The 23,215-nt window shown below is 43.7% G+C and overlaps 1 protein-coding gene across 1 annotated transcript in view; it reads right to left on the bottom strand.

The window, feature by feature from the left end:
* Window positions 1-2,157: 2,157 nt before the first annotated feature.
* MPP1 (membrane palmitoylated protein 1) overlaps window positions 2,158-23,215 on the bottom strand; it is a 27,822-nt gene continuing 6,764 nt past the window's right edge. The window contains exons 2-12 of the mRNA XM_015824725.1: window positions 16,358-16,501; window positions 15,313-15,391; window positions 14,181-14,266; window positions 12,669-12,737; window positions 10,552-10,748; window positions 9,585-9,691; window positions 8,147-8,227; window positions 7,215-7,295; window positions 5,570-5,772; window positions 4,300-4,374; window positions 2,158-3,047 (exon numbers count right to left, since the gene is read on the bottom strand). Coding sequence (XP_015680211.1) covers window positions 2,871-3,047; window positions 4,300-4,374; window positions 5,570-5,772; window positions 7,215-7,295; window positions 8,147-8,227; window positions 9,585-9,691; window positions 10,552-10,748; window positions 12,669-12,737; window positions 14,181-14,266; window positions 15,313-15,391; window positions 16,358-16,501 — 1,299 coding nt within the window. The 3' untranslated portion in view covers window positions 2,158-2,870. The remainder of the gene's footprint in view (window positions 3,048-4,299; window positions 4,375-5,569; window positions 5,773-7,214; window positions 7,296-8,146; window positions 8,228-9,584; window positions 9,692-10,551; window positions 10,749-12,668; window positions 12,738-14,180; window positions 14,267-15,312; window positions 15,392-16,357; window positions 16,502-23,215) is intronic.

Consider the following 23,215-nt stretch of genomic DNA (forward strand, 5'->3'; position numbering starts at 1 on the left):
ATTGAGGCAGCAGACTCGCTTCCCTGGTCCTTGGGACTTTCAGAGTGCTACCTGGGAGATGGCGATATTCGGTCTTGGCACGGTTAGCAACCCTCTTCCTATGCCTATCAGCCCGAAGAGCTGCTGAAGGTTGGTGAAGATTAATTAAGAGGAGAAATCAGTTAAGCCTGATATTGTCAGATGCTTCCTTTTAAAATGTTTTTGTAACCTTTTCTTTTTCTGGTGTCCCCCCCCCCCCCCTACTTGCCTTGATTCCCTTAAGAACTAAGTCTAGACCAGGGGTAGGCAACCTTGGCTCTTTTATGGCTCGTGGACTTCAACTCCCAGAATTCCTGAGCCAACATGGCTCAGCTTGGAAACCTCTCAATTTCTCTTCAGCATGGCTGGCTCAGGAATTCTGGGAGTTGAAGTCCACGAGTCATGAGGGGGCCATAGTTCCCCCATGCTGGCTCAGGAATTCTGGGAGTTGAAGTCCACGAGTCATAAAAGAGCCAAGGTTGCCTACCTCTGGCCTAGGCCTAGGCCGCTTTATGACTCGTGGACTTCAACTCCCAGAATTCCTGAGCCAGCCACGCTGAGGGGAAAGGGAGAGGTTTCCATGCTGAGCCATGCTGGCTCAGGAATTCTGGGAGCTGAAGTCCACGAGTCATAAAAGAGCCAAGGTGGCCTACCTCTGGCCTAGATGATAGGAAACTTGGCTCTTTTATGACTCATGGACTTCAACTCCCAGAATTCCTGAGCCAGTATGGGGGAACTATAGCCCCCCCATGACTCGTGGACTTCAACTCCCAGAATTCCTGAGCCAGCCACGCTGAGGGGAAAGGGAGAGGTTTCCATGCTGAGCCATGCTGGCTCAGGAATTCTGGGAGCTGAAGTCCACGAGTCATAAAAGAGCCAAGGTTGCCTACCCCTGGTCTAGGCCTTCCCCACTTGGGTCTAAAGCTTTTGTTAGTTCCGTCTGGCCTAACTCAAGAGCAGAATTCAGAATTTATTTTTCTCCATGTTTTTACTCCCTTCCCAAACAGTCCCCAGAAGAGGGTTGCAAATCATATCTCTGTGATCGCCGTTGTAGTAGAGACATCACCATACCCAGCAGGATGAGCTAGTCCTGTCTTACCCAGCTCTCCCTTTCTAGGCAGAATAATCAATTCTACTTTTCTAATTAAAAGTTTACATATCTGATTTCGAATCTGCTTTCTTTGGGCTGGGCTGCAATACTGCAAAACCCAAGGAAGGAACTGGCAACAGTTGACATCTTGACATAGAGAGGCAGGAAGAATTGGTACTATTTTCCTGATTGCCATTCTCAAGAGTATAGTGTTAATCCTCGAATTACTACCATAATGGAGCCTGGAATTTCCATCGTAAGTTGAGACACCCACAACCCAATTTTACTGCTTTTTTTCACAATGGTGGTTAAAGAAACGCCAGAGTTATTAAGCAAGTCAATATATTTCTATGGGCATTTTTGGGGGGCAGAAAAGATCCGTTTTTAGCACACACACACACACAAAAAAATGTGTCACGTTAACTATGGAGCACCACAACTGGTTAGAAAGGCCAGCCAGTTGCCAAGCACCCAAAATGAAGTCATGTGACTACAAGAGGACTATTAAAACTCCAGAAGCCAGGTCATCAGTACCTTTTGGAAGGGGGGGGAGAGAGAGAGATCTGTTGTAACTTTAAATAGTCGCCAAGCAACTGGCCATTAGATAAGGACTGCCTTTATTTCATCGGCAAGATTCATTGTAGTCCTATGGCTGAGAAGAGAGTGGTAGCATTGCCATAGTTTTCATGATGTAATGAATTCAGCGTGTGCTGTCTGGGAATTCTGGGAGTTGAAGTCCACCCATCTTAAATTGCGGGTTGAGCTAATTTGCAATGTGCCTTAACCAAGAGGAACTATTCTCCACTTTTTTCAGAAGTTTGATAGCATCCCTTGGACTCCGCAAGCTGCGTCCTATCTCATCAGATCCATTTCATCCGCTTTCAGCAGTTTCTGCCATTTAATAAAAATTGGTTAGTCCATTCATTTTGCTACCGCATTCGGTTCTCTTCCACCATGATCTGACACGCCTCTCCTACAGCCTTCAGTTTCCAGTTTTTCATAAAAGATGGGTACAGACAGTAAGGTGAACCAGTCGCATTTTTGAATCAGACTTTATTGCTGCTTGTTAAATTTTCCCTGTAATGGATTCAACCGAATGTTTCTATTGCACATTTGTCTATTTTTGGCATCCTCAAGAAGAGCATGAGATTTAACACATGGTCAGCCATGCTCCCTCCTGTTTATCCCTGTTACAAAGGTAGTTATTTGAGGGCCATACCCCCCCCCCCCCGGTGGTGTGCTTCGGTGTAGTGTAGAACAAATACTTTCGTAACGGAGGCAAAAGAACACTCAAATCGGGACGTTCAACATCAGTTCACAGTTCCCTTCCCAAAAAGGATGAGTGAAGGAGTAAATCTCATCCATGCAGAGGTTTGAAAGACGCCTCTATCACAAGCGGGGCGGGGAAAAGAAAAACTAGGAAAATGTGTTGAGTTAAAACACGGCTCTTAACATTCATGGCGTTTATGGCTTTTGCGCAGAACGTGTTTTTAGTATCCCTGTTTAAAACCTTATTGGTAGTGGAAGAGGAGTATTGTTAAGACTGTCCCCTGCTGCTAACATCTGCAAATAAATGGAAATAGAGAACAAAAGAGGGGCAAGCTGCATCCATAGATGCTCTTCTAAGGATGTTTTTTTTGCAGCTGGGAAGTAACAGGCAACGGTGCAGCTCCAAGAAGGTTGCGTATTGGGCAGAAGCATGGAGCAGGGAAGATTGTCCTCAACATGCTGCAATGAGGTGGCCTAAATGGGTGCTGCCAGCTCAATACACCCAGGAGACTGGCACCCACTGTGGGGAGCTGCATGCCCGCTCAAACGCTGCCTGCAGGTGTTCAAGGCTCTCGTCAACCCCATTGTTCACCAGCACCAAATCAAAGTAATGGGCGTATCTGCTCCGGATGGCCTCTGTGTCCTTTTGAAGTTGCTGCAAGGTTTCCATCTGTAGAGAAAGAAAATCACAAGGATTAGGTCACGGCACAGCATGCAGATATTTCGCCCAAACTCTTCTTGACATTACCGTAAAGACAAGATGCTCAACCAAAAAAAGTTAAGATCGTCAGCCTTAAGAGCCAACTCTTCTCTCTGTCTTTTCTATCTACAGATGCTTTTCTAATTGACGTAAAAAATTATAACAGGTTGCCCTTGGCTTAACAACCATAATGGCAAAAAACAGGTAAATGTGGGCTGGTTGCCAAGTATCCGCAATGTGGACACACAACTGAAGGGGGTGGCTATCAAAATTTCAGAACAAGGGTATAAGTACCTTTGGGGGGAGGCGGCTGTTGCAACTTCTAACAGTCACTAAGCATCCAGTTGTAAGTTGAGGGTTACTTGTATTTGATTTGAAGAAAACAAAAGGTTTCGACTTTCTAAATAATCCGCATGTGTATTTTTTTTTAAGATAACCTTTACTGTCATTTTTTTTTACTGTGGGCACAACGGCACACATCAAAAATGAAATTTAGTTGCCCGCTCTTAAAGTGAAACATACATGACACACACCTAAACATACTATATACAACATATGTATAGACCCACACCACACCTCTACATGGTTTTACTCAACTTAAGTCATGGTTGACACAAAAATCTTTCCAAAAATCACAACAACTAAGAGGTTTTAGATTCTATACCCAGAGCTGCTGAAATTCAGATAGCCACATCTCTGCATGCACCTAGCAACCCCCTAGGTCAGTGGTGGCGAACCTATGGCACGGGTGCCAGAGGCGGCACTCAGAGCCCTCTCTGTGGGCACGTGCGCCGTCGCCCCAGTCCTAGGCCTTCAGCTGGGTTTTATAAAACCTTTTCGCTTTAGGCCTCCGCCGCCATGTACAAAAAAAAAAAAAGGTTCAGTCAATTTCAACTTCTTGCTGGAAAAAAAAAGATCTTGCAAAGTTGGAATTGATTGATTGAACTTTTTAGTCCCACCCAGTCTGCCGTTACCACCGCAGCCACGCCCACCCGATTGGCCACGCCCAGCCAATGGGCCACACCCACCCGGCACTCGATGCATAAATGGGTTTTGGGTTGCAGTTTGGGCCCTCGGTCTCTAAAAGGTTCGCCATCACTGCCATAGGTGAAGACTTGGGCAAAAAACTGCGTAAGAGAACTAAATGTTAAGGATGAGAGGCTTCTTCATTAACCCCCCAAAAGCATTCATAATTTCACATTAAGGGCCCACCACCAGGTACCTGATCAGCTTGCTTTGGAGGAGCAACGAACACAACGAAAGGAGAAAAGTCGGCAGTGTGGATGATTTTCAGTGTCTGTCAAAAGGAAGAGGGAGAGAGTAAATTTTTGCCTTAAATCAAAAAGATAGCCTATTTCCCTGAGTTATAATGGGACTGCCTAGGACTGTCAAGGTAGAGCTTGGAGGTGATTAATTTCCATGCCTGCTTAATAAAGTGATTCTATTCTTGATTCTAACCTCTTAAAATATTTATCTGAATAGAAATTACAGAGTTAAGGATAATACAAAGGAAAGTGGTGGTCTTCCCTTGACTGGTGCATACTCAATTTGCTTTACAGTACCAACTGATACATGGTATGTCAATTTCTAAAGGAGTTTTGGACCACTTTCGGCTAATAATAATAGTAATAGTAATAATAAAGTTGGAAGGGACCTTAGAGGTCATCTAGTCCAACCCCCTGCTTAGGCAGGAAACCCTATACCATTTCAGACAAATGGCTGTCCAGTCTCTTCTTAAAAACTTCCAGTGTTGGAGCATTCACCGCTTCTGGAGGCAGGTGGTTCCACTGGTTAATTGTTCTAACTGCCAGGAAGTTTCTCCTTAGCTCTAGGTTGCTTCTCTCCTTGATTAGTTTCCATCCGTTGCTTCTTGTCCTGCCTTCAGGTGCTTTGGAGAATAGCTTGACTCCCTCTTCTTTGGGGCAGCCCCTGAGATATTGGAACACTGCTATCATGTCCCCCCTCGTCCTTCTCTTCGTTAAACTAGACATACCCAATTCCAGCAATCGTTCCTTATATGTTTTAGCCTCCAGTCCCCTGATCATCTTTGTTGCTCTTCTCTGTACTCTTTCTAGAGTCTCAACATCTTTTTTACATCGTGGTGACCAAAACTGGATGCAGTATTCCAAGTGTGGCCTTACCAAGGCTTTATAAAACCGTACTAACACTTCACGTGATCTTGATTCTATCCCTCTGTTAATGCAGCCTAGCACTGTGTTGGCCTTTTTGGCAGCTGCAGCACACGGCTGGCTCATATTTAAGAGATTGTCCACTAGGTCTGCGAGGTCCCTCTCACAGTTACTACTATTGAGCAAGGTACCCCCTGATTGAAGAATATGGAAAGATTTACTTCTGTCCTTTGTCTTGGCTCACTTGTCTCTGCTCCTTCCGCATTTATGAAATTTACATTTTTGCCCTCTTTATTTTCTCTTAGTGCAAGAAGTAGAAGGGTGCCTGTTGATTAAACAGATGAGTGACAGGCCTCTTCCTACCTGAGGCTCAATGTCCAGGATTGCAATTTTGCCCTGTTGATGGATCTTGTGCAAAGTCTCAAATTTGGTGCCAAACATGTAGCCCTGGTAACTTCCAAATTCCAGGAACTCGTTAGCCGAGATTTCTTTTGTCATGTCTTCTGTGGAGACAAAGTGATAGTTCTTCCCATCCTCTTCATTCTTCTTTTGGGGCCGAGTGGTATCTGTGAAAATCAGCGCAACATGACAAAAAACTGTAAGGAGGTGGGTCCCCATAGCATCTGCTCAAATTATGGAATAATTTGGGAGGTGCGATTAAGTGAATTGTTGCATCTACGTGGAGATGGGTGAACCCAAGAGGTCCTCATATTTGTGTTCCTGAGTCCAAATACACGGGAAAATTTGTGACTCAAGAACCTGGGGAACGAGATGGAAATACCAGTTCAACCAGGCTTGGCAACTAATTGCTGGGCACGTATGGAATTTGGGTAGGGTGAATATGGCCAGTCCAACCTCTGGAGGTAGCTACCAAACTTTCCCCACCATCCCAACTAAGCCTTTTATTCTTTTTTCCCTAGATAAAAAAAGACACAGACTTCCATATTTTTAAGTAGTTTAGAAGTGGCCTTGGAGAATGCATGAGAGAGCATTAAAGAGAGAGATGGAGAAGCAATTGTACAGTCCAGAGATAGAAGGAAGAGTGAGAAAGAAATTCAAAATAACTCCACCTTGATTCTGTTCAGTATCAGACTAGACCAGGGTTAGGCAACCTTGGCTCTTTTATGACTCGTGGGCCAACTCCCAGAATTCCTGAGCCAGCCATGCTGAGGGAAAAGGGAGAGGTTTCCAAGCTGAGCCATGCTGGCTCAGGAATTCTGGGAGTTGAAGTCCACGAGTCATAAAAGAGCCAAGGTTGCCTACCCCTGGACTAGACAGAAAGGAACCTGGACAGAATAACAACAACAGAGTTGGAAGGGACTTTGGGGATCAAAACAGAGACCCCATTCCAGACTTTCAAGATTCTGGTAATATGCCTTTTAATAAAACAGTAAAGTTTTTGGAATCCATGCAAGGTTTGTTTCTTGACCAAGCCTACTTCAGAGGGCTGGCATCAATCTTGGAAAGCCTTTTAAGTTTTCTTGGTGCCAATTTATGCTAACAAGGTGGAAATATTTTGAGTTTCTTTCTTACACTACCTTCTATCGCTGGACTATATAATCTCTTCTCCAAGGCATATAGATTTGGTGAGTAAATAAATAAAACCCTTCCTTAATGGTTCTCCCCAAGGAAACCTCTAAATTATAGCATGTCCAATTTTATTTGCAGTGCAAATCAGAGTTGTATGGGTATAATGGCTTGAGGAGCTCTGCGAGCAGAACAGTGGGATAAAACATTCCAACTTAAAAAAATATGCAGATGGAAAGAGCCAAGAAGCATATTCTGAGCCAGGCAAATTTCCAATGGAGGATCCAGAACAACATTTTTCAAAATGGCAACTTTAAGGTGTGTGGACTTCAACTCCCACAATTCCCCAGCCAGCATTGTTAGCTGGGGAATTCTGAGAATTGAAGTCCACACATCTTCAAGTTGCTAAGCTTGAAAAACAGGGATCTAGTGTCTCCTCCCAAAGAGACATATTGAGTAGGTTTCTTGTGGGCAGACATACATGGAACAGGATATCCGAACTTCTCCGGGTATTTGTTGAGCAGCGTGTTCTTAATGTGGCTTCTTCCAACACCACTTGCTCCTGATCCAAAAGAAAGGGGGGAAAAAAGTCAGGAACCACAAAGAGTTATTTTTATCTGTTTTCCTATATCCTATTGGCTGGAAGCTGCTATTAGTTTCAAGAAACTCTGCTTTCAGTGCAAGCTCTAAGGTCTGAAACATTGTCCACCTTGAGTTTAAACTTAAATCCTACATTTTCATATATCGATTGTTAGCGTGGGAGTGGATAAAAAGTGTATGTTTTTTTTCTGATACTTAACTTGGGTGTCTAAAACATTAGAATTGTAGGAATTCATTTTTTTTTATTGAAAAGTTTTATAAAAGTTACAATATAAACCCCAAAAACAACCCATCCTAACCCCCCCCCCCACTTCCCAGAGCTGAATACAGGGTTACAAATATAATAATCATAATCTAACTACCATTAACCAACTATATAAATAACCAAGTCCATAATGCGCTTTAACTCCCCTTTAACATAAATATAATAATAATAATTAAAACATAAATTAGTACCCTAATTATTAAACAATGGAATATCCATATTGTTAAACAATACTAATACTAAAAGTAATAGTATAATTAAAACTAATAAAAATTTCACTATAATAAACTATTAATACTAATAATACTCTAAAATTTACTCATAGGCTAAATGGAACTTTTTAGTCCCGTATTTATTCTGAATATAATCTATCCATCTTCTCCAAACCGAAATGTATCTTTCTTGTGAGTGATCCTTCAAATAGGCAGAAATCTTAGCCATTTCTGCTAAATTTGACACTTTAAACGTCCATTCTTCTATAGTAGGCAAGTAATCCTTCTTAGGAATTCATTGATTTAACGCTTGAAGAAGAGGTATGACTTCATTACCTATAAGCACCAAAGTTTTCCGCTTAAATGCTGGTAGCTGGACCACCTCCTCGTAAGACACTACATCAAGCTGGTCAAAAACTAAAAGGAAAACGAGAAAGGATTGAGACAAACTCCAGAAGACTGAGAGTCCCACAAATATCCTACAGTTGTGTTAACGGTGAGATCTCCTTTAACGTTCTGGAGAACTTGAGCGATTGGAAACTTCAATCCGCGCGCAAACTTGTCTACTTTATCCAAACCATAAATTCTGTTTTTTTTTCCTGCTGGAGAAGTGGTGGTGGTGGACCACTGACTTCTTTCCTGACTCAGGGATCAGCAAAGCAGGGCTTTGCAACACAATGAAATTCTTGACACAGTTTGACCACTAACCCATGAAGGTGTTTGCTACTTTAGGGATGGCCAACAGATTTAGCAGACAAAAACAGTCAAGGGCAGCCTTTGGCACCGTTAGTTCAAAAAGCAACAAGAGTACAGGATGGTGGAGACAAGGCCAGGATGAGCTAATTGGAAAAACAGGCTGGCCCAGAAGAAATTGTGATGGGCAGGAACATGCTGTGTTGTTTCCTTTCAGCTGTGTGCTTGCTCTGATTACAGAACTGGATTTGAACATGTCTTTCGAGGGAAAAGAGAGGTTGTGAGGCGGAGGCGGAGGAATGAAAAATGGACCACTTCAACAATCCTAGGAACATGGCAGGTGGAAAGGATTTATTATTATTTATGGCAGCTGGGGGATTCTGGGAATCGAAGTCCACCCATTTTAAAGTTTCCAAGGTTGAGAAACACTGGCCTAGATGCAATGAGGAGGTCTAGTCTACCTTAGAAGAACTCCAATGTAAGTTCTTCACACCATCTCAAGAGAGGTCCTTCCTTCACACAAGCAATATGCACTCCTGGTAGAGCATTTTACTTGCACTTATTCGATCCTATAGTTAGTCAAGGGGCACGTGTGAATATCCCATTTTTCACTGAATGGCCTTCCACTCAGCTGCCTTACAGACCTCCGTGCTTCTACTAACCCCAACAGAAGACATCTGAACAGAATTCCCTAACAAGGGATTTTTTTGGGCAGGCTGCCGGAGAATTACAAGATGTATATATGAAGTTCAAAACCAATGCCAAAAGAAAATGTTTCTAAGGCCTTCTAAAAGTATAGTCTCCCCCAACCAGGATGTAACAAAGCTGCTCTACCCATCATCCAGCACAAAGGCTGGCTTCTGTTAACATCTTCAGGTGAGCCTACAATGGGATTAAGTAGTCTGTGGTGGTTCACTTTATTGTGCGAACCCCTCTCTTAGCATCCTGAACTAGACTATCAGGTTAAACCAGCCCAGGTTTATTGGCTTGGCTCTAATACATTGTGCAAACATAGACGCAGAGTGCATTGCAATCTGATGCTGGGCAGTGCCCATCCGAAGACTAAAAGTTGTGGACTTACTTGAGCTGTGCTTTGCCAAGTACTTGTCTTTGCATTTTTTCTTCTTTCCAAAAGGGGTACAACTCTGGCCTTCAGACTGATTCTCTTGGGTTGTGCTGGCCACACGCCTGCAGGAAGTTTGCAGTGACAGCAAGTCAATCTTAAGAGCAACCTGACTTTTCATTAATCTACCACCTCATCCCATCTCTGTCATCCTCAAAAGACTTGGAAAGAGGGAGAAGGTGGCTTTCCAACTGTTGATTTCATCAAGGGATTGAGCGCTGCTCCATGGCTGCGAAAGGACACCAAGGCAAGGACTTAGTTGTTCTCTGGGAATATCAGGTCCAAAAAGAGCAGCTCAAGAACTGTGGTTCAATGTAAGGTAGCCCTGGGGACCTTCATCTTCCAAGGTTAAGCAGGTAACCAGCAGAGACCAATGAAGCTTTTCCAGTTGGGCCACCAAAATGTGATCTCCCTCCTCATCTGGGACTTCATTTAATATGCCTTCAACTGCAATATTCTGACCACATTTAAGAGCCTTTTTGAAAAGACCTTCAAGGATTAAACCCAATTACTTCTGCAGATGATGGAATGAATGCACCCGTAAGAGTGATGCCAAGCAGTTTTGTTTGGAAGGAATTGACAGAATTCAAAGTCAGTTTCAACCATGCTGGTTATTCTGGCCTCAACTTCTCTGGGGGGATCAGTATGCAGAACGCTTATAAAACTAGTAATTAGAGAACCACTTCGGAATAATGGTTAAAGGACCAGGCTAGAAACCAAGAGACCAGGAGTTTGTGTCCCAACTTAGGCACAAAGCCAGCTAGGGGCCAGTCATTCTCTCTCAACCCTAGGAAGCAGGCAACAGCAAACCACTTCTGAAAAACCTTGCCAAGCAAACTGCATAAACTAGTCCGGGCAATCGCCAAGAATCCAGACTGATTTGAAGGCATAATCAATGAATAATAAACAAGCAAGCAGGACGTACCATTCTTGCAGCTCCAGAGATGGAATAAGTCCTGCCGAGCCATTGGAAGAACCTTCTATCCGGCCTTGCCACCAATTACTGTCATCTTTATTGATAATCTCAATTACATCTCCAGTTTGGAACTTCAGGCCAGCTTCTTTGCAAGGGATGAGGTTGTCCTTCTGCGGGTCGTAGTCAAACTGGGCTCTGACAAACATCTGTTGGGAGGGGAGCATTCAAGAAAACTCAATTGGTCCATCAGCTTTGTCTTGCATCACACGAATAACATTGATTTGAATGTAAAAGACAAATTCTATCCAAGAGACATCTCAAATGATGAAGGAAAATATGCCAGGGAGAGGTCCTTATGACAACCACATAACCTACAGTGTTTCCTTCTAATGTTTGTGAAGGTTTCAGAAGATGGTGGTCCAAATCAAACTGGGATCTGGCTGAAAGTTGAAAGTCCACACACAAAGTTTCCAAGGTTGAGAAACATGGGCTTAGATGCAATGAGGGGGGGTGTCTGGTTTACTCTGGAAGAACTCCAATACAACTTCTTCACACCATCTCAAGAGAAGTCCTCCCTTCCTTCACTCAACCAATATTTCCATGCATCTTTGCCTATCTATTTCCACCGACTCCCAACTTGTTTCTCAGGACAATTAACCCCTTCCAGAGAGTCAGGAGGAAATGACCAACAACCTCTAACTGCATTACAGAGGCAACACTATTTCTTACTCTTGACATCTGCACAACAGGCAAGGATGCGTGACAATTTCCTCTTTTCTTTCCCCATCTGGCTTTCTTTTTGTATTTTGCGTCATCGCCTGGTAGGCTGTAAAGTTAACAATAATGTCTGTCTGGTTGTTGATGCTCTCTGAAGCCACCCTTGTCGCCTTACCAGTTGAAAAGCAGGTCATAAATACTATAAATAAACAGGCAAAAAATAAAAGCAGCATTGCGGTCATCCTGCAAGAATGATGACTCCCTGACAGGAGCTGTCACTCGATCACACAGCTAGCAAAAGCTTCCCGGGATCCATTTTTATTTGCTTTGCAGCAGTCAAAAAGGTGGAAGAGATCCACTAGGTGGAAAATAAATAAATAAATAAAGGTTGTGAGAAATGGAATCGGTAGTCTTGGAAAAAAGCCTGGATCAACCCTGCAGTAGGTTCCTGAGTAAGGCTTCAGTTTGTTCAGCATGGTTTATTTCCAAAGAAAATAGCTTTTCCCCACAAGAATCTGCAGCCCAACGATATGACGTAACTTCAAGAGCAGGTGGGGAATCCACAGAACTGGTACTGAGATCAGCAAAGATTTGGGATCCAGCAAAGATTTCAAGATACTCCACTCCACTCAAGAGCTCTGTTGCTCTTAAGTGGAATGGCTAGCCCAGGGGTCTTCAAACTTGGCCCTTTTATGGGAGTTGAAGTCCACAAGTCATAAAAGGGCCAAGTTTGAAGACCCCTGGGCTAGAGGGTTACTCCCACCAGAGCCTCGTTGCAGAGCCTCGTTGCACTTTAATCAGCCTTTTATCCTGTTGCTCTCTTTTTCTCTTTTAAATAATTAATCTGTGTACATTTCATTTTTGATGTGTGCCATCGTGCCCACAGTATAAAAATGACAATAAAGGTTATCTTATCTTATCTTATCTTATCTTATTATTTGCTTCCTGCATATGCTCCAGGACTATGAACTTTGGCTTTGCTTTAAGGAGGGAACAAGCTACTTGAGAGTGGACAAAAAAGCTGCAGTCCAAGAATTTGGGGACAACCCCAAGTTCTTTGTGTTTTGTGCTGCTGGACTTCAATCCTGTAAAATGCAAAGTAGTAATACATACATATATGTAAAAAAAAGGGGGGGGGAAACCAACAGGGAAGAGAGAAGGCATTTCCCAGTCCCTACACCCCAAGATTTTTCAACCTTGGCAACTTTCAAATATGTGGACTTCAGCTCCCAGAATTCCCCAGCCAGCCTCCTCTTTGTGAGAAGGCAGGAGTAGAGTTTGGCTGAACAGGTCAAGCGAAGGTACATCGTGTTACATACTAGGTGCAAAATCCATTCTTTTTTTTTAACCTTTTAATTTTAAAAAAATCACCTCAGAGTAAAACTGCTAATTGCAAATGTTCCACCTACCTTGAGGGGCAGAATTCGGTTCTGCTGGTTGGGAATGATCTTCAGGGAGATGGTTCCCTTGGTTTCTTTCTAAGGGTTTAAAGGAAAGAGAGGAAAAAAGAACTTCTAGATTAAGAAATGGTTTCCAGACCGACCAAGGAATAAAATTCCAAATGCCCCTTCTTCAGTCACCCAAAATGCAAATATGGGGGAGACTAGAAGTCACTCCTTAATATTCCACAGAAGCTTGTAGGAGAGGACCAGGCTGAGTCCGAGGGTGGGGTCAAATGAATTATCAGTTTGGAATCTCTGCGTCTTCATATGAGACCCAAGTCCAGCCTTCTTTGAAGTCCGTTGACTCTTATCTGGCACCAATTCACCTTGACCGTTAGTAGTTCAAATTCTTGTGTATATGTAGCATGGAAAAAAAAACTTGAAGTGCTTTTGAACTCTACCCTGGCTCCTGACCTCTTGCACCTAACACAGGGGTAGGCAACCTTGGCTCTTTTATGACTCGTGGACTTCAACTCCCAGAATTCCTGAGCTAGCATGGGGGAACTATGGCCCCCTCATGACTTGTGGACTTCAACTCCCAGAATTCCTGAGCCAGCCATGCTGAGGGGAAAGGGAGAGATTCCAAGCTCAGCCATGCTGGCTTAGGAATTCTGGGAGTTGAAGTCCACGAGTCATAAAAGAGCCAAGGTTGCCTACCCCTGTCCTAAGTCCTCCTGTTCTAAGTGGTGAGCCTCCTAGACCAGGGGTAGGCAACCTTGGATCTTTTATGACTCGTGGACTTCAACTCCCAGAATTCCTGAGCCAGCATGGCTCAGCTTGGAAGTCATAAAAGAGCCAAGGTTGCCTACCCCTGACCTAACAGAAGCATTTCCAAAGCTACTCTATTGTCCTGGCAGTCTCGGGAAAAATGAATGTATGAACTTAACCAGAAGGAGGATCTAATGTTCAAACCATACCTAGCAGTATTTCCCCTGCAAAGCGTGTTGAGTTTCAAAGCTCAAAGCTAGCTGACCCCAAAGTGAAATAGAAGACGGGAAGGAAGTCTGACTCACACATTACAATGAGCCATAAAGATGGTTTGATGGTGAGTAAACTCACTTCTGGTGGCTTAACATTATGTGTGAATTCCACTTCATCCCATATGTGTGAATTCGATCTAATTTTCGAACCATAATTAAAAACCTTGGATTGGCATGCTGGCTGAGATGCTAAAACCTTGGTTCTCAAACTTAACTGAAATTGTGGACCATTAAATTAATTTCAATTTTGAACAACCGCATCTTTCATCTGTTCTTGTCTTCAAGAATATATTTTTCAATGAATGCGGTAAGAGTTGCATCTGGATAGTTCTTCTCAGCCCACCCTTTTAAAATAACCATTTAAGACTAAACATGTACCCCAAAGACCTGGCTTATGTCCACAATGATTTATTCTCCCCCGCTTCTGGGTATTGTAGTCACCCCCGGTTTCTGTTCCCCAGAGAAGATCCATCCTGCCTTCCCTTGTCCCCAAACCTACCAAGATCTTCTGCAACTGGTCTACAGAATGGTTGACCACACTCTTCCCATTGATCTCGAGAATCTCATCTCCCACACGAAGGAAACCTGCCAAGATAGGACACACAGAACGGTGATGCGTCAGGAAAAAAAAAAAAAGGCACGGTTGCCAGAATGGCAAAAACAGCAGCTGATAGCCTGAAAAATGGTTCACCTTTTTTTAAAAAAAGCTGGTGAAAATTAACTGTCAAGGGTTAAGGGCAAGACACTGGAAATCAGGAAAGGCAACTGTAGAAGGAAGTACCCAACAGACTTAAGAATTAAAAATGCAAAACAGTTTTCCCCTCTCTCCCTCCAAACGGCAGGAGAGAAGTGGGGAATCGTAGTCCCACATCAATGATACTACAGGTAGTCCTCGATTTACATCCATTTGTTTAACGACCGTTCGAAGTTACAACAGCGCTGACAAATGCGACCTGCACTTAACCACTGTTGCGACATCCCTGCAGTCCCGTGATCAAAATTTGGATTGAAAAGCGGTTCTTCAGTCACTTATTTCCAGTGCCGTTGTAACTTTGGACAGTCCCTATGTGAACTGTTGTAAGTCAAGGACTATTTGCATAAGGACCCCTTGAAAAATTCGGGATCCCAGACTCAGCTGCTGAAAAGGGGGATACAGCCATGCCTTCACTCTGCAGTCGGAAGGCGGGCGGTTCTTAGAGTACAGGTAGCCCTCAACGTACGACCACAACGGAGCCCGAAATTTATGTTGCTAAGGGAGACCTTGGTTAAGTGAGCTTTGCCCCATTTTACAACCTTTCTTGACACGTTTGTTAAGCGAGTCCCTGCAGTTGTTAAGTTAGTAACCCGGTTGTGAAGTGAATCTGGCTTCCCCATTGACTTTGCTTGTCAGAAGGTCATGAAAGGGCTTCTGACAACTGACCCCGGGACACGGCAACCGTCATAAATAGGAGTCCGTCGCCGATGGTCTGGATTTTGATCACGTGACCATTGGGATACTGCAACGGTCATAAGTGTGAAAAACGGTCTTTCTGGTCCCTTTTTTTTCGGTGCTGTTGTAACTCTGAACAGTCACTAAGTGAACTGTTGTAAGTCAGGACTACCTGTGTTTTTCCAGGTCAGCATGTATTTACCTTGCCTGTGAATCATGCCCCCGTGAAGGATCCTGGCCACCATGCAGCTTTTCTTCTCGTTGAGCTTCAGTGTGATACCCTGGAAAAGACAGGGAGTCATGTGACAAACTAGACTGAGAGTCGCATCTTCCTCTCCCGCTCACCTCTGCTTTTCCTTTTGTGCTACATCTTTTAACACCCTCCCTCCCCCCCCCCCAAAAAAAAGCTCTGGAACAAGATCTAAACTAAGTCAGCCTTTGGGACTGAAATGCAGTGTTTAAATAAAGCAGTAATGGTGTGCTACCACGGCTTGGCATCTCTGAAGGAGCCATGCTCGTTAGTCGTACTCCGTTGGATTTGACTCTATAGCCATTTTTTTAAGGCTGCCAGACATTGGGGAACGAAAGAGGAACCCCTTCCAAAGGACTGCTGTTGGGACAAGCTCTTCGATCAAAGAAACCACAATCTGTTATTTGTGTAGAGCTTACCCACTCCTTTCTCACTTGTTGTAGTTGTCTGCCTACAGCAGGGATCCCCAACCCCCGGTCCGTGGACCAGTACCGGGCTGCGGCATGCCAGCAACCGGTCCGCACAAACAAGCGAAGCCCCATCTGCGGGATGCAGGCAGCACACAAAAACCACACACTCTCCGGTCCGTGGAAAAACCTTTCTCCATGGAACTGGTCCCTGGTGCCCAAAAATTTGGGGGCCTCTGGCCTACAGGATTGAGACAATATATCTAAAAAAAAAAGGTTAAATCATGGCAACTGGACCAAAGCTTGTTAATCCGAGACGTTTTGTTCCTCATCCAAGTAATTTCATCGGTCAAAATAAAAAATTAGGCAGAGAGTCAGAAAGTCGTTGGCATGAGCTCACTCTTTGCCATGCCAACTGCAGGGGTTTCCTCCCCAAAATGTATTGCAATATGTCAATGAAGTCTCAAATTATCCAGGCCAAAGATACCCAAAAAGGTTAAACCATTATCATTAGATCAAGGCGGTGATTTTCCCAGTAGCTGGAATGCCCCCCAAACCAAGTCTCTTCCCCTCTTTTCCCGCCAGCTCACCATGGGCTCCTCCGTGATCTTCTCAAACTGGATTAGACGTATCTTCCGCACCTCCTGGCCGTTGGCATGAGCCAGGCTGCCGTTCTTGGCTGAGCCGTTGGTGTAAATGTCCTCGGTTATTGCGTTCATTGGGCACGAGATCGTCTGCAGGAGCAAAAACAGTGGTTGGGTTTAGGAGAGATCCCAGCTAGAAGCTTCAGGTGAAGGAAGAGGTCTCTAAGACAGGACTCTTCTCTCTCATTCCATCCTTGAATCCTTGTTGTCTACAAGCACAGCTGCAGGTGGCCCTTACCACAATAGAGACAAGAATTTCCATTGCTAACAAGGCGTCTGTTAAGTGAGTGTGGCCCGATTGTACGTTTTTTTTTGCCCAGGTGGTTAAGAGAAACAGTGCAGTTGTTAAATAAATCATGTGGTCACTAAACAAAACCAGCTTCCCCCACTGATTTTGCTTGTTAGAAGCCAGCTGGGAATGGTGATTACATGATATTGCAATTGTTGTAAATTTCTTTTTTTCCTTTCTTTCTTTCTTTCTTTCTTTCTTTCTTTCTTTCTTTCTTTCTTTCTTTCTTTCTTTCTTTCTTTCTTCCTTCCTTCCTTCCTTCCTTCCTCCTTCCTTCCTTCCTTCCTTCCTTCCTTCTTCTTTCTCTGTCTCTGTCTCTTTCTCTCTTTCTTTCTTTCTTTCTTTCTTTCTCTTTCTCTGTCTCTTTCTTTCTTTCTCTCTCTCTGTCACTCTTTCGTTCTTCCTTTCCTTTTTCCTTTCCTTTCCTTTCCTTTCCTTTCTTTCATTTTTTTTTATACCAGGACAAGAAAATTATTTGAGCAATGGCATAGGGTCTCGTGCTGTGGGTTGAATTAGAAGACCTCCAGGTCCCTTTCAACTCTGTTATTCTTCTGTTAAATTCAATCTGGTCAAATTTTCAGGAACTGTTCTGTTTACTTTATAATTATAATTTATATGCCACCTGACTTTTAGCAACTGGGTAATCATCCAGTTCATTTGCTTTTTTTCTTCCTTTCTTATTTAAAGTTACCTCCCTTTATAATCTTCTTAAGGAAGATCATGTGGTTTATCAGTATGAAAGGTTAATCTGATAGGAGTATTCTTTTTTTTAGTTCACTGGAAGGACTTGTTTGTTAACACTATTATTTATTTAATGAAGCACAACAATATGTGAAACAAAACAAAGATGATTAAGATAAGTTACGCTTAGGTGTGTGCTCCTGATGCTCCAAATAACAATGAGACCTCTGCAAAAAAAAAAAAATTGGTTTCATCTACCATTCATTCAGTGGCCATTCCAAGTTACAACAGCACTGGAAAAAGTGCCAATTATCACTAGTTTTCTTACTTATGACCATTATGATCAAAATTTGGCCGCTTAGCAACTGGCTCATATTTATGACGGTCGCAGTGTCCCGGGGTCCCCATTTGCAACCTTCTGACAAGCAAAGTCAGCGGGGGAATCCAGATTCACTTAACAACCATTTTAGTAACTTAACAACTGCAGTGATTCACTTAACAACTGTGGCAAGGTAGGTCGTAAAACTCACTGAACAGCTGTCTCACATAGCAACAGAAATCTTGGGGCTATCTGTATTGCTGGATCCCCAGTTCACAGAACCTATACTAAAATAGTACAGTGTTTAAATTGGGCTTTCAAAAATGTTGCCAAGCCCTCTGTGAAGCCATTTATGCTCCAACTGGTGATAATTATAATTATGTCATTTTCTTGGCTAAAGTGGATGCCTTGCTTTCATCAACGAAAGCTAAAATTGTCACTTGGCGTTCGGCGTTATCTGCAGAGAGAGACTCAATCTATACGATCAACACAGCTGCTAAAGCAGGCCAATTTAATTATTCCCTATCCTGCACTGTAGGCTGTTTTGTTTCTCGGCTGAGCATGAAGCAGTTAAGGAAGCTGGTATTTTGGTTTCTCTGTAATAGCATGTTCTACCTCGGTTGCGAAAGAGAGAGAGAGAGAGAGAGAGAGAGAGAGAGAGAGAGAGAGAGAGAGAGAGAGAGCTGTGAGTGAATTACAAACAGAATGAGGGCCCACACGTGTCCTGAACCGCTGAACAGAAACTGTGAATTGTTTAGCAACCGTGTGCACCTCAATATTGAAAAGATGTAAAAGCTGAGGTTTGGTTACAGAGAGATGAGATCCAGTTTGTGCAGGATCAGCCACGGCTTGGAAAACATGTTTTGGTTTTTTTTGTAACATTGGATTCCAATCCCTACGAACGCGGTTCACAGAAAACAATGAGGCTTTTTCAACAAGGGAGAGATTACAGGGGTTGAGGGGAGAAGCTTGAGGGCCACGGATTGAGGTGTCTCCTTAGCATGATCAAAACACACGTGATTGATTTGACTGCAGCTGGGATGGTGCAATCAACCCTCCGCCTGTTTTTTTTTTTAGGTGTGCTGCACGTAAATTGCCTAACCCCGTTTCAGGCATGGTTGAAACCATCTGGAGATAAGATGGTTGATCTTTCATCTACCTTTCCTTTCCCTAGGATTAGTTGGTTATTAACACAACAACACACACAAACAATCCAAAAACACCCCCCCCCCCTAATTCTGATCCTCCCATATATATACATTAACTCTTCTCCAGGAAAAGCAGAAAATGAAACGATAATACTGCTTGCTTAAGATGGGGAAATACAGATACAGGAGGGACAGCTAAGAGATTGTTGGCCAGTCACCAACAAGGCTCTTATTCACCCAAGGTCACCCTTAGCTGATTTCAAAAAATTTGAGAATGATTGAAATGAAGTCCGAGCCACAAGAACTGGGCAATGGCAGACATCATCTTCTTCTTGTGCCATATCCGTTATCGGACATTGGTGATCATGTTGGCGATCCTGTTTTTATCAGCAGCCACACGAAAAAGTGCTGCTGAGTTTTGTCCAAACCAGTCCCTTAGATTTTGAAGCCACGATGTTCTTCTTCTGCCTGGACCTCGTTTGCCTTCCATCTTTCCCTGGAGGATTAAATGGAGTATGCCGTATTTTTCTGGGTGTCGCATCACATGTCCGAAATATTTTAATTTTCGTTTTTTTATTGTTTTGATGATTTCCCTTGGCTTTCCCAGGCGGCTTATCACCTCCTCATTTCTGATCTGGTCAACCCAGCTTATACGTAGCAGCCGCCTGTAAATCCACATTTCAAATGCTTCTAGTCTCTTCAGGTGGCCTTCTATCAGAGACCCACTCTCTACTCCATAGAGCAGGATAGAAAAAAATATAGCATCTGATAGGCCTGATTTTCAGTCTTAGGCTTATGTCGTGACTGCAGAAGACCTTTTTCATTTCGAAGAAAATGGCAGACATACCGATGGGAATTGTATTAAGAGTCCTGAAATCCACAAATGGTTCACGGTGACAATGTGAAACAGCAAAGCAGAGATTGGAAGACGAGGAGAGGGGGGAAAAAAACACACCCCTGCTTTATGTTGCAAAATGTATTGGCTCAATGTTCAAGTCTTCTCCTTGTCTTCTCCAGCCAAGACACTGACATCAACCCTGGCCTGGGTTTAAAGTGCTTGTCAGGAAAGCTGATTCAGCCCAACGTCTTATCTCCACTCCTTTCCTTGACGTAGCCTTTGACAAAGCAGCAGCCCAGATCTCTAGGCTCAGCAAAGATTTCCCCAGGAACACAGCACATTCTATCTACTAGCACAAAGGTTAAGTTAGGATGTTCCCATTTTATCCCGACCAGTTATTCCCCAACCTTTGCTTGGAACGAGAGAAGAAAAACAGCCTTCTGGCTCAAGTTAAGAGGAATCACGGGGGAAGACTGGACCTGGGGACCCCTCATGTTTGGATATTGCAGGCCACCAGAGATACAGGTTACACTAGGACAAAAGAAACTCTGGATTTTCAGATGGAACTGTACTATAACTCCCGTGTTTTTTTTGTTGTTGTTAATTGCGAAGTCGTGTCCGACCCATCGCGACCCCATGGACAACGTTCCTCCAGGTCTTCCTGTCCTCTACCATCTTCTGGAGTCCATTTAAGTTCACGCCTACTGCTTCAGTGACTCCATCCAGCCACCTCATTCTCTGTCATTGTCCCCTTTTTCTCTTGCCCTCCATCTTTCCCAGCATTAGGCTCTTCTCCAGTGAGTCCTTCCTTCTCATTCGGTGGCCAAAGTACTTGAGTTTCAACTTCAGGATCTGGCCTTCTAAAGAGCAGTCGGGGTTGATCTCTTCTAGGACTGACTGGTTTGAACGCCTTGCAGTCCAAGGGACTCGCAGGAGTCTTCTCCAGCACCATAGTTCAAAGGCCTCCATTCTTTGTCGCTCAGCCTTTCTTACGGTCCAACTTTCACATCCATACACTGCAACTGGGAAAACCATGGCCTTGACTATACGCACTTTTGTTGGCAGGGTGATGTCTCTGCTTTTTAGTATGCTGTCCCCGTGTTTAGACGTGCTTTTTTAGAACCTGGAAGCTATGGAATTTGGTGGCATCCTAGAAGTCCATATGTCTCCTACATTTTTGAGTACAAGGCTAGAAATTCCAGCAATAGGGTCCCAGGTCTCCTCACGGTGTCCATTCACCCGTCCAGAAGCCACCCACTGTTCTGAATGTCTCATAATGCCCTGGTGAGGGCAATGCAGCAGGGGTCTGAAGACCTGTGGAAACCCACAGCATTAAGCAGTTTTTCAGATTTAGTAGCTGGCTCCAGGCAAGCCTACACTGAGGTCACTGCATGCACAAACCATCAGGGAGGGCGTGAGAAACCAGGTGGTCAAAGAAATTAACGATGGTGATGATATCAGCAAGTTTTCTGGAGCTGGCCTGAGAATACTGGCCGTCAACAGGCTTGAGCAAGAAGAGAATAAAGATATCCAGTCTAAAACAAACGGGTACCATCTACTTCAAGAAAACTGAACCATCTGCTTCAAGACTAGTGGGTTTCTTTGTGCACTCAGTTTTCCACCCTGGGAACAGGCTGCTAGACTAGATGGACCAGGGGTCCAATCTGAAAAGGGACTGGTTATGTTCTTATGGGTTTCCCACTCCAGGATTCTCAACCAGCACAACCACAGACCTTCTTGGGAGTTGTGATCCCAACAGATCTATATGCCAGTGGTGGCGAACCTATGGCACGGGTGCCAGAGGCGGCACTCAGAGCCCTCTCCGTGGGCACGGGCGCTGTCGCCCCAGTCCTAGGCCTTCAGCTGGGTTTTATAAAACCTTTTCGCTTTAGGCCTCTGCCGCCGTGTGCAAAAAAAAAGGTTCAATCAATCAATTTTAACTTCTCGTGGGAAAAAAAAGATCTTGCAAAGTTGGAATTGATTGATTGAACTTTTTAGTCCCACCCAGTCTGCTGTTACCACTGCAGCCACGCCCAGCCAATGGGCCACACCCACCCAATGGGCCACACCCACCCGGCACCCGACGATGCATAAGTAGGTTTTGGGTTGCAGTTTGGGCACTCGGTCTCTAAAAGGTTCGCCATCACTGCTATATGCTATCAAACCGTTCGCTTCCTGACTTGCAGCTCTGAGTTCACAGATTCTCATTCTTCGTTTCGGTATCACAGATGCCTGAAGTTCAATGTCAGAGAGACAGACTTTCAGAGAATTCGTGACCTCAAATGGGTTTACAATACCAGCAATGTAGAACTCCAGGGTCCAGAAATGTATGTTTTCACAGCTTGAGAATCTGGCACTTTTAGGGTCTGGGACAACCCTTGCTCAATATTGCAACTAGAGGGAAAAATCCAGTTCAGATCAAATCAATCAATGGGATAACTTGCCTTCAGGAACTGTGGGTGCTCTATCACTGAAGGCTTTCAAAAAGAGACTGGACAACCATTGGTCTGAAATGATGTAGGGTTTCCTGCTTGAGCAGGGGGTTGGACTAGAAGTCCTCCAAGGTCCCTTCCAGCTTGATTATTCTATGTTCTATTTTACAGAGAATGTCTGGGGTGGAAAGGATTTGATTGATATTGAGTATTTAAAAAAAAAAACAACAACCCAAGGTAACTCTGAATTTGGGATTCCTCCAGAAAGAGAATCCTTGCACCTCATAGCTCTACTGCTTGGACATGTCTTCTTGTCCAAGAATGTCGCTGTGGCAATATGGCAAAATGCCCTTTTTTATTGCTAAGGTAGGCTGCAACATGGCAGAGTATGATGCTAAAGTTCTCCTTGCACACAATGTTCTATTGGCAGGGGAAAAATGTCCACAATCAAGCCAAAAGTAATATTGAATTTAGGAGCTTCAAGGAAGAAAACCTGGCTTGAAAACACACCCAGGCACGCTGCATTACAAGTACCATCGTGTCCCTGTCAGCAGTGGATTCTGAGGGTTGCATTCCCAGCACCACGTAAAGGTGCCTTATAGTTGTTGAGTGGATGAGCTTTGAAAGATAAAAGCAAGTTTTTCCTCCCATGCAAGCACAACTACCCATGCCCCCACCTACACACTACACAAGAAGTGCAGTTCACAATACAAAGTGGTGTGCTAATAGGTTCAAATATTAACGAGACCGTTCATTTCTAAGTCATTAGTTCCTTTTAAAAGCCACCCTTCACATCTGAAGGTTAGGCAGAAATAGATTTTACTGCAGCCATCCCCAGTCTGGTGCTCTCTTAGGATAGAGAAATACAGTTCCCATCATCCCCAGCACTACTACTACTACTACTACTACTACTACTACTACTTTCTTCTTCTTCTTCTTCTTCTTCTTCTTCTTCTTCTTCTTCTTCTTCTTCTTCTTCTTCTTCTTCTTCTTCTTCTTCTTCTTCTTCTTCTTCTTCTTCTTCTTCTTCTTCTTCTTCTTCTTCTTCTTCTTCTTCTTCTTCTTCTTCTTCTTCTTCTTCTTCTTCTTCTTCTTCT

Source organism: Protobothrops mucrosquamatus, unplaced genomic scaffold (genome assembly GCF_001527695.2).
Source record: "Protobothrops mucrosquamatus isolate PMUCROS unplaced genomic scaffold, P.Mucros_1.0 scaffold2329, whole genome shotgun sequence".
Classification (NCBI taxonomy): Eukaryota; Metazoa; Chordata; class Lepidosauria; order Squamata; family Viperidae; genus Protobothrops; species Protobothrops mucrosquamatus.